We start from the raw sequence: 18,054 nt of genomic DNA on the forward strand, positions 1-18,054 counted from the left end.
CCATAAAATATATTCAAACAAAATCTATTTCTAGTAAGACATTTATTAGAACCTATTGATTTCACAGGAACTCTATAATAATACGAATTATACATTTAAAAAAATCTACAATGTAGTACTTTTCAGATCAAATTCATTTTCAACCTTTCTTCCAGTAACACCTGAAAAATATCTTGGTGGAATATGAAAATTTTTGTATTTACTTTGCTGACAAGCCAAAATGTAATGACCTGATTGGGAACAGTTTTTCAACACTTCTTAATACACCTGACTTGAATTTTTCAACTCACAAGGGCACTCCCTTAAACGGCAGTAATTAGCCAATCACAGCACTCGGAATCAACACCAGGGCGTTTTCATTGGCGGTTTGGCTTCTGCTAACGGAAACCACACGCGGCCGGAGACCGAGGGAGCTGAACAGAGACGGGGGGGGGGGAAGGGACAGGTCTGGGTGCGTCAGGCGCCAGAACACGGTCCGGACCGGGCCTGGACCGAGGGAGGGGAGGCCTGCGTCCCACAGAACGGGGGGGGGGGGGGGGACTCCCGTATTAGCGGTTAAGTCCGCGAAAACGAGGCCTCTGGACCGCATCCCCGATCAAGCGGAGCGCGGGGACCCCGAGATTTCGTCGCTGTGACATAAATCTTTTAAGCCCTCTGCCGTGGTAAAGATGGGGAGGCGCGGCAGAGCGGGCGAGTGGGGGGGGGGATGGGGGGGGCGCTCGTTCTGCAGAACGCGAGCGACCGGGGAACGTCGCAGCACATTCGGTAACCACCGCTCCTGGCTCCGCCCCAAGCCCCACCCACAAAACTCCTGGCTCCGCCCCCAAAAAAACTTGTGAAGGACTCCAGAGTGAAAAGAGTGAAAGGGCTCAGCCTGGAAGGGTACTGTGTGGGTCAGCTCACCCCTCTGAATATTCATGAGCTGGACCCGCCCACAGCGGGTCAATGGAGCACCACATGCTTCATAATAAAATAAATAAATAAACATTCCATTCAATCTTTCTGTAGATGTACTCTCAATGCAGCAGTTACCTGTGTGTTGCATATTCTCGTTTAAAAGCACAAAAAATGTAACAGACAAACATTAAACATCTATAAACCCTGTGAGTCACATATTCTCAATAACAAACAGAAATGATAGTCCAACATTAAACAGCTAAGAACATAGATTTTTGCCTTTATTTACACTGAACACTGAACTGGAAAGGACTGTATATCTCAACACCACCAAACGTTCAGATTTTCCACAAGGTGTCTATAAAAGGAAACTAAGACAGACAGGATGTGGACAGAATTTAATGTGTTTGTTTGTTAAGGGTGGGTGGAGGGGGGGGGGGGGCGCTCGTGAATTTTTACGCTCCGCGCCCCTCTGATGTAACCGCAGGAGGTTCCAGACAGCACTTAAGAGTGGGGGAGCAGTGATCCTTCCCTCCCGACCGCTCGGAACGCGGCGAGCAGGACACTCTAAATCCCGCTCCGTCTGATTGGCTCCCCGAGCCGCCGCGAGCCGTGCCGCATCCTGGCTCCGGCTTATCAGAGGCAGGCTTAGCGGCCCGCCGCCGTCGCCGCTGGAAACGGTCACCACAAAACACGCCTGACATTTACATTGCCGCACCGGGAAAAAAAAAATCTAAAAAAAGTTGCTTAACGACCGGTCCTCCTTTGAGTCGACAGCGTTTAGACGCAGAGGTCCCCCCCCCCCCTTTAAAAGAGATCCTCCTCGGGCAGTTCCTGCTTTCCTCTCTAAGCAGTCAAGGTTACTCCTACGGTCTCTGACAGCCCGCTGCCAATCAGAAGAGGCCCTCGGTAGACTTTTACTTCCGATAGCCCGTAAGAAGCACAGGTCAGCTATCGACTGGAGGAGGAAGCGTGGGTACAACTTGGCGGTTTTTTTTTCCTCTCCTCCTTCACCCTGGTCTTCAAGGCCTCCTTTAATCTCTCCCCGGCCTGGACTGGGGCTCGTCTGATAGGGCGACGGCCTTCCTTACCACGCGCGGGCGGGCGAGCGAGCGCTGTGTGATCCTCTCCCGGGCGCTCGCTGATCGCAGGCTGGAGTGGCTTCTGTGTCTGCTTGAGGAGGCAGATCACACCCCAATCGACTCCACTGAGTCCACAAGCAGCCCGCCAGCCTTGGGTGGCTTTGCATATCATCTGAGGCGATTCGGGCGGAGGCTGAAATGACCTCTAATCGCCGTCAGCGCAGTAAACAGCCGCGTAAGGTTTCCGCGCGCGGTACAGTGACTGATCCGCGAGTCTCTGACACAGCGGATTACTCAACAGGGCGACCGGCCGCCGGGTCTCTCCCTCAGAGCCTCAGTGTTCCCCCACCAATCAGAGATACCCCCCATCTACATGCAGAAACTATTCCCCAGCATCATCTACAAATCATGCGTGCGTGTTTGTCTGTGTGTGTTTATGTGCGTGTGTGTGTTTTTGTGTGTGTGCGTGTATGTTTTGGTCTGAGTGTGTGTGTTTGTGTGTGTGTGTGTGTGTTTGTGTGTGCGTGTGTGTGTGTGTTTTGGTCTGAGTGTGTGTGTTTGTGTGTGTGTGTGTGTGTGTGTGTGTGTGTGTGTGTGCGTGTTTTGGTCTGAGTGTGTGTGTGTGTGTGTGTGTGTGTGTGTGTGTGTTTTGGTCTGAGTGTGTGTTTATGTGTGTGTGTGTGTTTGTGTGTGTGGTGTGTTGTGTGTTTTGTCTGAGTGTGTGTGTTTGTGTGTGTGTGTGTGTGTGTTTGGTCTGAGTGGTGTGTGTGTGTGCGTGTGTGTGTGTGTGTTTTGGTCTGAGTGTGTGTGTGTTTGTGTGTGTGTGTGTGTTTATGTGTGCGTGTGTGTGTGTGTGAGAGATTAAATGTTTTAACGGATTTAAATCGTCGTGTTTAACGATCATAACATTATTTAAACAGCCGAACCTTTCTGATCTATATACTCTGCCCCATCCACAGAAAGCGAAGGGGAGCACATGGTTTATAACGAAACGTCTCTTTCACATCACGGCGGGCGCTGGAGAGGGGCGCGGCAGCCCCCCAAAGCCTCTCCTTTGTGACGGACTTTCTACCGGTGGAGCAGGAGACAAGCGCCATATGGCAGCGCCTTCTGCAGGCGGAGGCACTGCTTAATTAGAGCCCAACAACTGCAGGCTCCCTCCTAGCAGAGCGGCGATGACAGAAAAATACGGAAAACTCTTCTGCGAGTACAAAGAACAGGAGCCTGGTGTTGCGGGACATTTTTTCAGGTGTGATAAGCACGTGGATTAGCATGAGACCAAAGACACTCTACCACCGACAATCCACCTGAACTGCTCACCGGAGGACAGCGAAACTGTTAAACACTTAAATAAAAAGATCTAACTCAAATAAAATAAAACAATGCTAAGGAGTGGTGCGTGTGCACCTCACTACTTCAAATAAGAAAAAACAAATGTTTAAAAACCCAACATGTCCCGAATAAATAAAACCGAAACAAACTGAAAAACAACCGAATAAATACTGAGATATTACCAGGTAGCTCCTTCAAGGTAAAAGCCAATTCACCAGATTTACAGGTGAAAACACAGCTGAACGCTAAACGTCTTCCAAAAGTACAAACACCCTACAATTACCACCACTTTTTAAAATGTAAAAACTGGAGTAATAAATCATTTCAGCATGAATATAAATATTGAGCTTTTGTTCAGAAAGTAAAGCGGTAAGACAGGATTTCCAGTCCCTGTAGAAGGACACAGATTGGGTCTAACCGCACCGTACGCTGGCCCCTGTGCCCGGTAGTCCGGGTCCGACATAAACCCCCCCCCCCCACTTAACAGCAATCAAGCGCCTCTCATTACACGCTCAGGCCCTTCCTGCGACCCTGCGCCCAATCTTCCTGCCATTCTGCGCCAAATTAGTTCCACCTAGTTGGGTACCGATGACCTATTCAGCGCGGAGCCGCGGCGGCTGGCGATTGGTCGGTCGGCCGCGGCGGCGGTTTGGTGGCCGGCGAAGTTCAGCGGCAGATTTTTACCGGACGGGCGGGAAGAGCAGAGACGGTGTAGTGCGTACAGTGTGTGTGTGTATGTGTGTGTGTGTGTGTATAGTGTGTGTACAGTGTGTGCATGTGCATGTGTACAGTGTGTGTGTGTATGTGTGTGTGTATGTCTGTGTGCGTGTGTGTGCAAGTGTGACGTGTGTGTGTGTTAGTTAAGTGTGTACTGTGATATGTGTGTGTGTGTGGGTGTTGGTTGCGTAGTGTGTGTGTATAGTGTGCGTACAGTGTGCGCGCGCGTGTGTATAGTTTGCGTATAGTGTATACTGTATGTGTGTGTGCGTGCGTGTGTACAGTGAGTGTGTGTCTGTGTGCGTGTGTGTGTGCGTACAGTGTGTGTGCGTATAGTGTGTACAGTGTGTGCGTGTGTGTGTGTGTGTGTGTGTATAGTGCGTACAGTGTGTGTGTGTGCGCGTGTACAGTGTGTGTGTGTGTACAGTGTGTACACGTGTGTGTGTATAGTGTGTACAGTGTGTGCGTGTCTGTGTGCGTACAGTGTGTGTGTATAGTGTGTACAGTGTGTGTGTGTCTGTGTGCGTACAGTGTGGCACGCGTGTGTGTGTGTGTGTTACAGTGGTGTGTGTGTTTCGTAAGTGTGTGCGTTTCTATAGTGGTCGTGTGGTGTGTACAGTGTGTGTGGTGCGTACGTGTGTGTGTGTGTATAGTGTGTACAGTGTGTGTGTGTAGTGTGTACGTGTGGTATGTGTTGCGTACAGTGTGTGGTGTGTGTTGTGGTTGTGTGTGTGTATAGTGTGTACAGTGTGTGCGTGTGCATGTGTGTGTGCGTACAGTGTGTGCGTGTGTGTGTGTGTGTATAGTGTGTACAGTGTGCGTGTGTGTGTGTGTGTGTGTAGTGTGTACAGTGTGTGTGTGTGTGTGTGTGCGTACAGTGTGCACACGCGTGTGTGTGTATAGTGTGTACAGTGTGTGTGTGTGTAGTGTGTACAGTGTGTGCATGTGTGTGTGCGTACAGTGTGTGTGTGTGTGTATAGTGCGTAGTGTGTGTGTGTATAGTGTGTACAGTGTGTGCGTGTGCATGTGTGTGTGCGTACAGTGTGTGCGTGTGTGTGTGTGTGTATAGTGTGTACAGTGTGTGCGTGCGTGTGTGTGTATAGTGTGTACAGTGTGTGTGCGGTGCGTGTGTGTGTAGTGTGTAGTGCGTACAGTGTGTGTGTAGTGCGTATAGTGTGTACAGTGTGTGCGTACAGTGTGTGTGTGTGTGTGCGTACAGTGTGCGTGTGTGTGTGTGTGTGCGTATAGTGTGTGTGTGTGTGTGCGTACAGTGTGTGCGCGCGTGTGTGTGTGTGTGTGTGTATAGTGTGTACAGTGTGTGTGTGTGTGTGTGTGTATAGTGCGTACAGTGTGTGTGTGTGTGTTAGTGCGTACAGTGTGTGTGTGTGTGTATAGTGCGTACAGTGTGTGTGTGTGTGCGCTCGTGTACCTGCACGGTCCTCTGGGTGCCGTTGACGGTGACGGGCAGTACAGCAGACGCCAGGTTCCAGTCGCTGGACACGTCCACGCTCTTCCCATCAAGCTGCACCTGCGGAGATCGGCGTGACGAGACTGTTACCGCGGAGACAGACGCCAAACGGAATCTCAAGTTCATCGCTCTGCGCGCCATGCGGCGGCCATTTTAAACAGATGGCGGCCAAACAGCCTGTCATGTTTACCGCCGCCGCCATAAAAGACAAGGGTCCAACAACATGGTCCCGCGGACGCCCCCGGGGAGGGGGCGGAGTGGGGGGGGGGGACCAGCGCACAGCTGCCTGGGGGGGAGGATCTCAGCCCTTCACCCTGAGTGCCCCCCCCCTCCTCTCCCCCCTCCCCCCACCCCGCCAGCCTTCCAAACTCCTCTACCTAGCCGGACACGCCACATTTAGCGCAATTAAACAAGCGTGCCATTTGAATATCCGGTGACACCTCACATCCCCGCTCTACGGGGCCTGCATATAATCTGGTCCCTGCGGAACGCCGGAGGAGCTGTCTCTGTCACCATTAATGAAGGAATTTGCATTGCTATCTTAATTAAGGGAGAGTAATGAAGCTCACTTCTGAATTAGTTAATCGACAAAAACTTGTACAAATGTGTTTGCATGGCCCATAGGCATGGCCTGCTGATAATGTATATTCAGCCCGGGGTCAGAGGTCACGTCAGCCGGCCTATCAGACGGCAGGGCCCGCTCTGGGCACCTCTTCAGCTGCTCAGTAGTCAGGAGATTAGTTTGACCCCTCCTCCTCTTTGCCTTTCTCTCTTTCTCTTTCTCTCTCTCCTTCTCCCTCCCTCCCTCCCTCCCTGCTCTCTCTGACACATTTAAGAATTGTTTCAGAAGAAGCAGGTGGACAGGTTAACACAGGTGCTCTGTTCTAACAGATTTTTGACACTTCAAGTCAAAAAAATAAAAAATAAAAAAAAATAAAAAATTCTTAAGACTAAGACAGAACTACTGTTCTATTCAGAGGCTTCCACAGTAGTTGGAAATACGATAGAGCAGCGTTGACACCAGTGAGGGAGGGGGGTGATCTAGCAGTAACAGGGCTGCGGTGTAGCCTGCAACTGTGAGGTTGCAGGTTTGAATCCCAGGTGGGCGAGTACGGGACGTAACAAGAGCCGTCCGGCTGAATAAACGGATTTTAAGTGAAAGAAAACAAGCTGTGTGTGTCACACCGGATAAGAACGTCTGCCAAATAGATCAAATATTAATGCAAATCCAGTAAGTGGGTAGGCAGAGGGGACTTTAGCTGCCAATGCAAACCAAGAAACGAGCCCTAAATACAAGCAGAGTCTATCTATAACAACCCATAAGAAAAAAAACATGAAAGCAGAAAATCATGAGAGGCCGTAGGAAAGGTGAGAGAGTGAAGGAGAGGGGCTGAGAGGGGAGACCAAGTTCATTCTGAGGGGGCGGGGCTTCAGCTTGACGGACAGCAACTCCGCCATTCTGACCAGCGTGGGAAGTTCATTTCACCGTTGGGGGGCCAGTGCGGACAGGAGGGGGGGGGAGGGGGGCAGTGCGGACGGGCGGGGCGGTGCAGACGGGCGGGGCGAGCGGGAGGACGGCAGTTTTAAAAGATCAGAGGCATTTTTTCCGTGCGCCCGTCAGCAGAAGCACATCCTGTCGTTTCCGACAGCGCGGACGTCCCAGAGATACTCATCTGAGCAGGTCAACGGCTCAGGTGAGAGAGAGAGAGAGAGAGAGGGAGGGAGGGAGGGAGGGAGGGAGGGAGAGAGAGAGGGAGAGAGAGAGAGAGAGGGAGAGAGAGAGAGGCAGAGAGAGGGAGGGAGAGAGAGAGACAGAGAGAGTGAGAGAGAGAGAGGGAGAGAGAGAGAGAGACAGAGAGAGAGGGAGAGAGGGAGAAAGACAGAGAGAGAGAGGTTTCCTCCTCACCCCAAATATTTGGGAATGGCTTCAATTTTCCAGAAGTATTAGTAACAATAATATTTTTGACGATCTCTGCGCAGTGAACCCTTATCTTTTTAAACATCATAACGAGCGAGCGGAATCTCTCAGAGATAACAGCAGCTTTTTTTTTTTTAATGCATGCCGGAAATGGAAAGTTGAGGGCGAAGCAGCAGCAGCAGGGACAGGGGGCGTGGGGCGTGGGGCGGGGGGGTGGGGGCATGGGGCGGGGAGCCGTGCCCAGCCGCACGAACGCAGGTACGCAGGAAACCAAACAGAAAATCACAGCCTTTTTACCCTTACTTAACTACAAAAATGACGATAGGATGAATTATCCTCACACAGAGGCTTGAAATGTAAATCCTCATGTAAATCTATCAGCCAGTTTAATATAACACATCTTCCCCTGAGCTGCTACTGTATTCATCATAAAAGGAATACCAAGGAGTTTTAGATAAGGGAGAGAAAAGCAGTCCTGGCACAACTACTGATCTTCCCGCTCAAGTCCCTCTGCACATCCCTGCCAGTCAGCCATTACTTCCGCCGGTCGCTACAGACGGCGAGCCTGAGCAGGCCACTGAGCCCCAATAAATCACCTCGCTGCTCGCCGGTGGCACAGAGCTCAGCTCCCGCTTCGACCGCTTCTACAGCCGGCCTCTGGGACCCTCGCTAAGGGCAGGACAAACGCCACAAAACTGGATCCAAGCTCCTTTACCGGGGGAAGAAAGGCCTTGTTTTCAGACGAGCCCACGCTTCCTAGAAGATATAAGATCTTTTTCATTTTTCTGTTGAAGAGATCTCCCTCACACCAAAAGATATCATTATTTACTTGATGGGGCCTTGCAGCCGAGGGGGGGAACAGGGGTGTGGGATTGGAAGGGTAGGGGGGGCGGGGGGGCGGGGGGAAGGGTAAAATGTTTTCGATGTGAAGCCAGTTGTGCAAACAGCAGCCCCCGCTCTCTCTGGTGGAGAGGAGAGCTCGGGCCTCCAAACAGCCGTAAAAACCGCCAAGCTCGCCACGGCTCTCAAGAGCCGCCCCGTCTGAAGTCTCGCCATGGTTACGGGTGAGCGGGACGCGCATTCTGCCCCAACAGAACCCCCCCCCTGCCCCACCCCCCCCCCCGCCCGAGCCCGCGTGGGCCCCTGATGAGGGCCATGTGTGGGGGGGCCCGCCTCCGCGGGACCCGTCCCAGCGCGGACTGACCCGTCCCAAAAGCCGCCTGACCCCGGCCAGCGCCTCTTCAGCCGCGCACGTGTGAAAACACCGAACCGCCGAGAACTCTGGGAAAAAACCCCGCCGCACCGCCGAAGGAGAGAGACTCCTCCCCCATTCTCACAAAAACACCACCCAAAGGGGGCCTCAAATCAGAGTCCGCTGGAAAATCTGGGGCCCACGAACAACCGCAACAAGACCAGGTTAAATGGTAAATGGACTGCATTTATATAGCTCTTTTATCCAAAGCGCTTTACAATTGATGCCTCTCATTCGCCAGAGCAGTTAGGGGTTAGGTGTCTTGCTCAAGGACACTTCGACACTCCCAGGGCGGGGTTTGAACTGGCAACCCTCCGACTGCCAGACAATCGGTCTTACCTCCTGAGCTATGTCGCCCCAGGTTAAAACCTAGTATATGGCTGGACCTAACACACGTGATCCGGGCCGACCAATGATGTGACTTCATCACTCACTCAGTCAGTCACTCAGTCGCAGACGTTCGCGTGTGTAGGGCTGGCCCCGCTGTTGCGGTCCAGCCAATGAGAAGAGCAGCTGGAGAAGGAGCCGGGTTTCAGATCGCTGGCTGATGATCTGAATGAAAAGGTCTAGAGTTGATGGGGAGGTCACAGATCGCCCTTCTACCCCCTTTTTTTGTGTAGCGTGCGCCTCTACAGCCCAATCTGAAGCGATCCCCGCGCCCCTGACACTCTGATGTAACCTGGCATCTCTTAAACGAGGAGCTGACGCTAAAGGTCAGGCCTGGGAAGGGCAGCCCCGCGTAAGGGTAGCCCCCCCCGTACCTGCCATCCCAACCGGAGTAAGAAATCAGAACCCATTACCGACTCCGGGCACCACCGCGCCACGCAGCGCATGAACCCCCCCGACCTTCTGTCCCCGAGGTTCGCCAAGACAAAGGTCACGTGGAAAAAATAAAAAAACAAAAAACTACGAGTTCAGGACTGAAAAACGCCAAAACCGTTTCAGATGGTGAAAAAGTAAAAAAAAAATTATTATTGTGGTCCGTTAGAGCTCTGGCGCTGAGTATATAACTGTTTGGGGGGGGGGGGGCATGAGACAGGGTGGGGGAGGGTACAGGGGGATGGGATCAACCAGAAAGTCATCCTGATGTGGGGCCGTTGCTTCCTAATGTGCTGGAAACATCGCTGGACCTAATGAAGGTGGAGTTAGTGGGGGTCCAGCACCCCCCGTGTTTGGAGGGAGTGAGATGATCAAAGGAGTGGGGGCTGGGGGATGCGTCTCAGAGGGGATTACACTCCTTTCTGTTACCATGGTCCTGCTGTTACACACGCTCAGCGCTCCTCACGAGCCCGCTCGCCCCGCTCGCCCCCGCTCGCCCCGCTCGACCCCGCCTCGTTACCACGACGGCAACAACAAACAGAATACCGGAGCGCGGCCGGGCCGACCGGGCGGCGCCCTCGCCCCAAACTTCCCTCCTAACGAACGTCAGACCGGCTCACGGGCTGGCGGAGCTCCTAATGGCCAGGCCAGCACCGCCACCTGTAGAGCCCGCTCAGGAGCCGTCCGGAATACTGACGAGCCAATCACACGCCGGCGGCTGAGGGTGAGGGTTCGGCCGAATATTGCAACCCCCCTCAAACTGCCCCCACCCCCACCAGATATCAGCTGAAAAACGTGGCCTGGTTTGTAAACCCCACACACACACACACACACACACACCGGGGCCGGAGGAAATCACTCCACAGCTGAACAAACCTGCTTTTCCACCCACCCATCCTAATAGAGACGGAGTGTTTCATGGGTCAGTTACACGGCTGAATTCATAAAGAAGTCGGCCCCTTTCATCCATACCTCTCCAAGCACAGCGTTTCAACATTCAGCATTTCAAACCTGACGATGGACACGTTTCCTACCGTAAAAAAAAAACCTTACTATAAAAGTATAATTTGAGGAAAGGCCACAAGCCTTCGGTGTGAGCTCAGACTGGGACAGACGGTCACACCTTCAGCAAAAAAACAGGACCGTCTGCCCTGGGCACCCGCGGGAAAAAACAAAAACATCTACGTTCGCACACGTTCGTCTGCATCGGAACTTAACGACAACCTCGCCAACTCAAGCTACTGAAGATCATCGGTCAGAGCAGAAAGCGAACACAGAAACGCACACCTCACTCTGAGCCGGAACACCGACAGCAACCCAGAGAGGCGTCCAAGCCCAGCCAGGTAAATCTGACACAACAAGAGGAAACGGGAGACGGAGACGGAGATGGGGAGGGGGGGGGGACCCAAATCCCTCCGTGCCCTCCGTGCCCCCCGAGCCCAATCGATGATCAGACTCAGCCCACGGGCCGCGGGGTCCTCTGATGCTACAGGGAGCCCAGGGCGGGCTGCCCGACCGTCCCAAATCCATTGGTCGAATCGGATTTGGCGCAGATCAAAACGTTCTTTTCCAGCCACTGGAGGTTCTCCCACAATGCACCTCTCACAGTGAGCCCAGGCACCTGCCAGGCGTGTTCTGTCAGTGAGGGACCAGAGACTCTCAGCTCCCCACAAACACTTTCCCCCGCTCCATCTCTCCTTCACCATCTCTCCCTTTATCTGCTTAGCAGAAGGCCCAATTCAATCACCTAGAGAACTTTTCATAAACATATTAACCATTTAAGAGGGAGGGGGCAGAGGGAATAATTTAAGGATAAGATGGCCCACTCGTGTAGGAAGCCCCAGTCTTCTGGGGTCACAAACCCTATTCTTCAGCCACTATGGGTAACAGCAACCCCAAAAACCCCACTTCTTTGTTCCCACAGATTGTGCATCGCAGAGATCATAATTTCTTTTTTTAAACTGGGGAGTATATGAAGAGATTAGTTTGTCGGGAACCTTTGAAACAAAGGGGGGGGGGGATAAAAGCAAATCAGCACTTTAAGGAGATCTATTACTAGACTACGACGCAAAGACACCCAGCAGTTATTCGAGAGAGAGAAAAGGAAAAGAGAAAAAAAAAAACTTGTAAAGGTGCTAATTATGGCAGGCACTTCTTACACGTCATAAAGTTTAAATTACTGTGCTTTTAATTAATTAACCCAGTTTTAATGAGTTTTGTAATGAGATGTTTGAAAGATACCATTTTATGTAAATATCCGGTTTTCTGTGACAGGCACTTTCGACAGGCTGTTTGATTAATTCTAATCCACTTAATTAGAACGCAGAGCATTTCCCCGAAGGATACTGACAATGGAAAGGAAAGGTGCCATTGAGCGTTATTGACACTGATGGTTTAATTTGACATTAAATGAGATACATGTCAGAAGAGCTGTACAGTGGAAACAATATGCTCCTAATTGGCTCGGGGAAAAGCCAGAGCATGCTGGGGAAAATCCTGATTTCTGATCCAGGTGACCGATCGGTATTGCATTCTTCTACGCCAAATGTTGAAAGTCATAACAAGGAAACAAAACAAAATAAAATAATATGAACATGAAAAAGTCAAAAGGTACACCATACCGTGTAGTACAATGCAAGAAATTAGAAACACAATCCATTACTATGGAGGCATGAATATAATCTCACCAGAAAATAGAAATAAAATGACTTGAACCCACACACACACACACACACACACACACACACACAAGCACCCATGCGTGCACGCACACACACACACACACACACACACACACACAAGCACGCGTGCGCACGCTCACACACACACACACACGCACACACACACACACACACCTGGACCATGTCGGTGATGGTCTGTAATCCGGCTTTCGCAACGAAAAAAAAAAAATTCCCATCAGCCATCACTCTGTGATGATGTCGTCGCTGTCAGGCGGCAGAGGCGCAGCGACGCAGCGCAGCGCAGCCTGTGTAAACATCTGCAGACGCGCAGGTGCGGGTGCGCAGCTGTGTGAAGAGGCTGTCTGTTAGCCGAGCACGCTAATGAGGCTCTGAGCGCGTGCGAGCGAGAGGGAGCCCAGGGGTGCCTGGGTCTGTCAGTCTGCGCGGCTGCAGCGAGCCGCGGCTGCCTCCCGCCAAAACCGCCGCCGCCGCCGCCGCCAGGCTCCCGCTGAACACAGGAATACTACAGACTCACTGCTTAGCGGCTAACGCTGCTAAAGGGGGAAAAGAGTCAGACTGGGCTAACCTCTTCATTTCCTGCTGGTGTTAAGATTACAAATGCGCAAAATAGATGCGCATGCACACGCATGTACACACAGGCACAGAGACGCGCACACACACACACACACACACACAGGCACAGAGAAGCACACACATACACACACATGTAAGGGGGCAGGGGGAACAGCAGATACTGATCTGGGGAACAGGAGTGGGTTTGGGGGCAGGGGGAAAGGGAGCGGGTTTGGAGGGGGCAGGGGAACAGGAGTGGGTTTGGAGGGGCATAGGGGGAACAGGATCGGGTGGGGTTGGGGGGGAGGGGAACAGGATTGGGTTTGGAGGGGGCAGGGGGAGGGGAACAGGATTGGGTTTGGAGGGGGCAGGGCGAAGGGAACAGGAGTGGGTTGGAGGGGGCAGGGGGAAGGAGGGGTCTGCAGGGGGAGGGGAACAGGAGCTGGTCTGCAGGGGGAGGGGAACAGGAGCGGGTTTGGAGGGGGAGGGGGAACAGGAGCGGGTCTGCAGGGGGAGGGGAACAGGAGCAGGTTTGGAGGGAGGCAGGGGAACAGGAGCTGGTCCGCAGGGGGGAGGGGGAACAGGAGCGGGTCCGCAGGGGGGGCGCAGATGGTACTCACTGTGTAGGTTGATCCCTTGCGGGAGACTGTAACAGTGTGGGACCCCTTCTCCAGCTCCACAGACAGCTCCCACTTCTGCTGCTCCTGGGGGGCACTGGAGACCCTGAAACAAAACAAAACAAAACAAAATAAAATAACCCGCACGCATTACCCCCCACTCTCACCCTCAGCACCGGCGCACTAAAGCCCAAAACTCTGCCGTCCCCCTCAGTGATCCCCCTACACTGGGATCATCCATCACTCTCACACTGAGGCACGTAGGCCTGCATGAGCAGGCCCCAGGCCGGGGGGGCCAGGGGGGCCAGGGGGGCCAGGGAGGGGCGAGGAGCATCGGAACGGCACCCCCGAGTACGACACGGGCGTCCCGGGGACGGCATGGGCGACGGACCTCTCGCCCCTGCGCCCCGCTCCGCGGAAAAGAAAAGGTTGGCAAATCCGTTTAGCCACCGTCGGAAAGGCCCGCCTCGCCTCCCTAATTCTGAGATATTGCTTTAGTTTATTAAACGCCAAACACGATACGGCCCCCCCCCTCCTCCCGTCCCCCCGCACGTCCCACACGGCCCCGAGGACCGCATTAGGAAGCGCGAGCATCCGCTTTCTCCCGGTGCATTCTGGGAGCCCAGACCCGGTGTCAGATTTCTGAGGGTTCTGTAATTAGTTAATATAAAACAAAACTGGGTCACGGGCCAATTTAGACTCAGCAAAGTCTCCAAAAAAAGTGCTTTCGTTTTATTTGTTGCCTGATAGGCAGTGTGTGTGTGTGTGTGTGTGTGTGTGTGTGTTTTAAGGTTGTTTTGAGTTTGACTGAACTTCCTGCAAGGGCAAGAGTCACAGACCAAAGCTCCTTTGAAGTCAAACAGAACTTCTCAAAACAGAAACAACTGCTACAAAGACTGCAGACCACAAAAGGGCCCAAGCTTTGGAGCATAATGCAGTCCACCGTCTCAGATTCAGTTCCCTATCAGTTTATTACCATTATTAACATTACAATACATAAAACATTCAATGACAAAAACTACATAAGTGTATTTATTTTTTTTAAAACATTGTACGTAATCATTTTATATTGCTAATATTGGATTACGTTTGATCTTGCCTACCCATCTGCGATTAAGTAACATTTCGGTTTATGGTTTTATTCAGTAAATCCTGTAAAAATACACCATCATCACATCATTCACCCATACTATCAGCAGTCCAGGGCACATTCCTGTTTGGTCAGAAAGGGGAAAGGGGCCTCTGTTCTCCACTGAATGATCATCTCATGATCACACACACACACACACACTCTCTCTCTCTCTCACACACACACAGGCACACGCACGCGCACACACACACACACAGTATGGCTCTAATCCTGTAGTGGCCAGTCTGTGTCCCTCCAGCCCTGCGCTCCAGACACAATGCTGGCACACACACACACTCTCTCTCTCACACACACACACACACACACACTCTCTCACACATACACACACATACACACACACACCAGTGCGGCTCCATCAAGAGGAATCTGCCCCTCTCAGACGGCCACAGACCACCGGCCTGGCATCCCACAGACAGGAGAGGTACAGCAGAAACAGAGCTCTGACCTCTGACAGATACACACACACACATGCACACACGCATGCACAGATACTCACACACGCACACACACGCACGAACAGATATACACACGCTCGCACACACAGATACAAACACAGAACACCACACACGTACCCACACAAACACGAGCACACACAAAATAGCTCCACTGATGCTGTTCAATTCTGCATTACTGTTCTGCTTCACACAACATGGGCACTTTCTTCTATGTACACACAGGCTGCTGCTAAACGGGAAATGTGCATCAATCCATTCAGTGAATCGCTCAAAAAAAACTCCACAACCTCAACAAATATAACTGCCACCACAAAACCAATGCCTAAAAATGGAGGTGGAACTTTCATTTAAAAAAATAAATAAATAAAAATCTAAATATCAATGGCGCTTCAGCAGAATGTGCAGATTGGCCGTCTTGGCGGGTTTCCAAGCCATTGTGGGGCAGACTGTGATGCTGCGCGCAGAGTCGACCGGCTGAGGCTCGCTCACCGCGCGATCGGTGAGATTAAGAGCCTTGAGGACGGCAGCCGCTGAAACACACGCAGCATCTGTACCAGGCCAGAGCGGTCGAGCCCAGAGACCGCAGCATCTGTACCAGCCCAGAGCAGTCGAGCCCAGAGACCGCTGCATCTGTACCAGACCAGAGCAGTCGAGCCCAGAGACCGCAGCATCTGTACCAGACCAGAGCAGTCGAGCCCAGAGACCGCTGCATCTGTACCAGACCAGAGCAGTCGAGCCCAGAGACCGCTGCATCTGTACCAGACCAGAGCAGTCGATCTGGGGTACCGCTGCATCTGTACCAGACCAGAGCAGTCGAGCCCAAAGCAAGTCGAGCACAGAGACCGCAGCATCTGTACCAGCCCAGAGCAGAGCAGTCGAGCCCAGATACCGCTGCATCTGTACCAGACCAGAGCAGTCGAGCCCAGAGCCCGCTGTATCTGTACCAGCCCAGAGCAGCGCAGTCGAGCCCAGAGACCGCTGCATCTGTACCAGACCAGAGCAGTCGAGCCCAGAGCCCGCTGTATCTGTACCAGCCCAGAGCAGAGCAGTCAAGCCCAGAGACCACTGCATCTGTACCAGCCCAGAGCAGTCGATCTGGGGTACCGCTGCATCTGTACCAGCCCAGAGCAGTCGAGCCCAGAGACCGCTGCATCTGTACCAGCCCAGAGCAGCCGAGCGCAGGGGCCACTGCAAAAATACTGTCTTTGGCAGCCCGCCAGGAGTTTCCGTGCAAAACGGCCCCCACAGCGACAGCAGGGTCAAGCGGGTCTGAGGCGTGGGTTTCATAACTCCGCAAACAAGGCGCGGACAGAGGGGACAGCCAATCACGCAAGTGGAGAGAAGGGACGCCCAATTATGCGCATGGAGAGAGGGGACGACGGACAAGCACACACTCGAAAAGAGGGGATGACAGCCAATCACGCGCGTGGAGAGAGGGGACGACAGCCAATCACGCGCGTGGAGAGAGGAGACGACAGCCAATCACGCGCGTGGAGAGAGGGGACGACAGCCAATCACGCGCGTGGAGAGAGGGGAATGGAAACCCCCCCCCAGGGGAGTTTCTAGCGTTTGGCGGAACGGAGACTCCTCCCCTGGGAGTTCCTCGCGTTTGTTCTGTGCCGCGCGCTCAGTTCTGAGCGACTGGAAAGATACGCAGACACCGGCGCGGCGTAAAAGGCGGGGTCGTCTGAAACGAGCGGAGGGGGAGGGGCTTCCCCTTCACGTTTCGCCATCGGGTTTTTTTCCACCTGTTATCCAGGTCTGTTTTTCTGTCACGACCCCCTCAGCAGCGCAGGATGCGCCTCTCGCCCGTCAGGGAGGGCCGTTTCCGAACCGCACGCAGCGCTCTGGGGACGCTAACACCTCCTGACGCTATCGGCTGCTGTGTGGAAACCCCGGACTGCTCCTGCATCCCACCTGCAAGCGCATTTGGCAGAGACATTTGTTGAAACTAAAAAAAGAAAATCACACTCACTCTCTCTCACATACACACACTCACTGTCTCTCTCACACACTCACTTTCTCTCTCACACACACACAAGCGCACATACACAAGCACACACACACACACACTCCCTCTCTCTCTCTCGTGAGGCTGCATCCTTTGGAGAGTAGCATTAACTCTTACCGATCTCATATCCAAAAAAAAACCACTCAAAAACACATCCCAATTCAAACTGAATTTTAAATACCATTTTTATCATACTGCATTGCAATATTTATGTTAAACACATTCATTTCTGCATGGGTATTTTGCATTTAAATACATATATTTGCATGCAGCTGCACAGAGCCATAGGACTCCAGAACCCCAGGAGTACCGGACACTGTTACCCAGCCCGTTATTAACACCAACCGGTCCTGCATCTAACCCCCAAACTGGGGATTTACACGCGTACGTTTTCTGCTTAATAAAAAACATATGCTTATAGTCTCCAACTCGACTCCCAACATGGCAAGGATAATAAGAATAAGAAAACCGGGACACAGATTAGTGAGAAGGCTATGGTCCACTCAGCTATGAGGGACGTACTCAACACAGAAGTGTGAACATTCGTCTGTGTCCCCCGAACAAGGAACAAACACAGTGCCGTTCCACTGCCACTTCACCCCTGAGCAAGGTACTTAACCCGAATTGCTTCGGTAAAAATCCAGGGGTATAAACGGATTGTATGCGAAAACAAATAGCTAAATTAGACCCAGGTAGATTACTCTGGGTAAGAACATCTGCTAAATGTCTAACTGTGAAGTCACAGAGCGGCAATTTACCAACCCAACTGGCCTTCACTAATCAATTCACAAACCAAATGCAAATACTGCAGCAGGCAGTAACCAGAAAAGCAAATGCTTGAGCTACAATTTTACTCCTGGAACAAAAAAAGGCCACAGCCATTCAGAAGAAGGCTTATTAGCAGGTAGTTTGACACAGTCTGTGTCCAGGTGACTTGGCAGGTAACGGTTAACAGTGTGATGGTGGTGGTGGTGGTGGGGGGGTTAGGCAGCGTTTCAGAAGGCTAACGTCCAGTCCTGTCCCCCCCCCCCTCCTTCACCCCTCCACCCCCCAGTGAAAGCTGCTCACACAGTGTGGGAGGG

General features: G+C 52.4%; 1 protein-coding gene across 1 annotated transcript in view; it reads right to left on the minus strand.

The window, feature by feature from the left end:
* Positions 1-18,054, minus strand: part of pcca (propionyl-CoA carboxylase subunit alpha) — a 144,054-nt gene that overhangs the window by 39,387 nt on the left and 86,613 nt on the right. Inside the window, exons 19-20 of the mRNA XM_064311873.1 lie at positions 13,360-13,462; positions 5,458-5,556 (exon numbers count right to left, since the gene is read on the minus strand). Of these exons, the coding sequence (XP_064167943.1) occupies positions 5,458-5,556; positions 13,360-13,462 (202 nt within the window). The remainder of the gene's footprint in view (positions 1-5,457; positions 5,557-13,359; positions 13,463-18,054) is intronic.

This window comes from Anguilla rostrata, chromosome 15 (genome assembly GCF_018555375.3).
Source record: "Anguilla rostrata isolate EN2019 chromosome 15, ASM1855537v3, whole genome shotgun sequence".
Taxonomy (NCBI): Eukaryota; Metazoa; Chordata; class Actinopteri; order Anguilliformes; family Anguillidae; genus Anguilla; species Anguilla rostrata.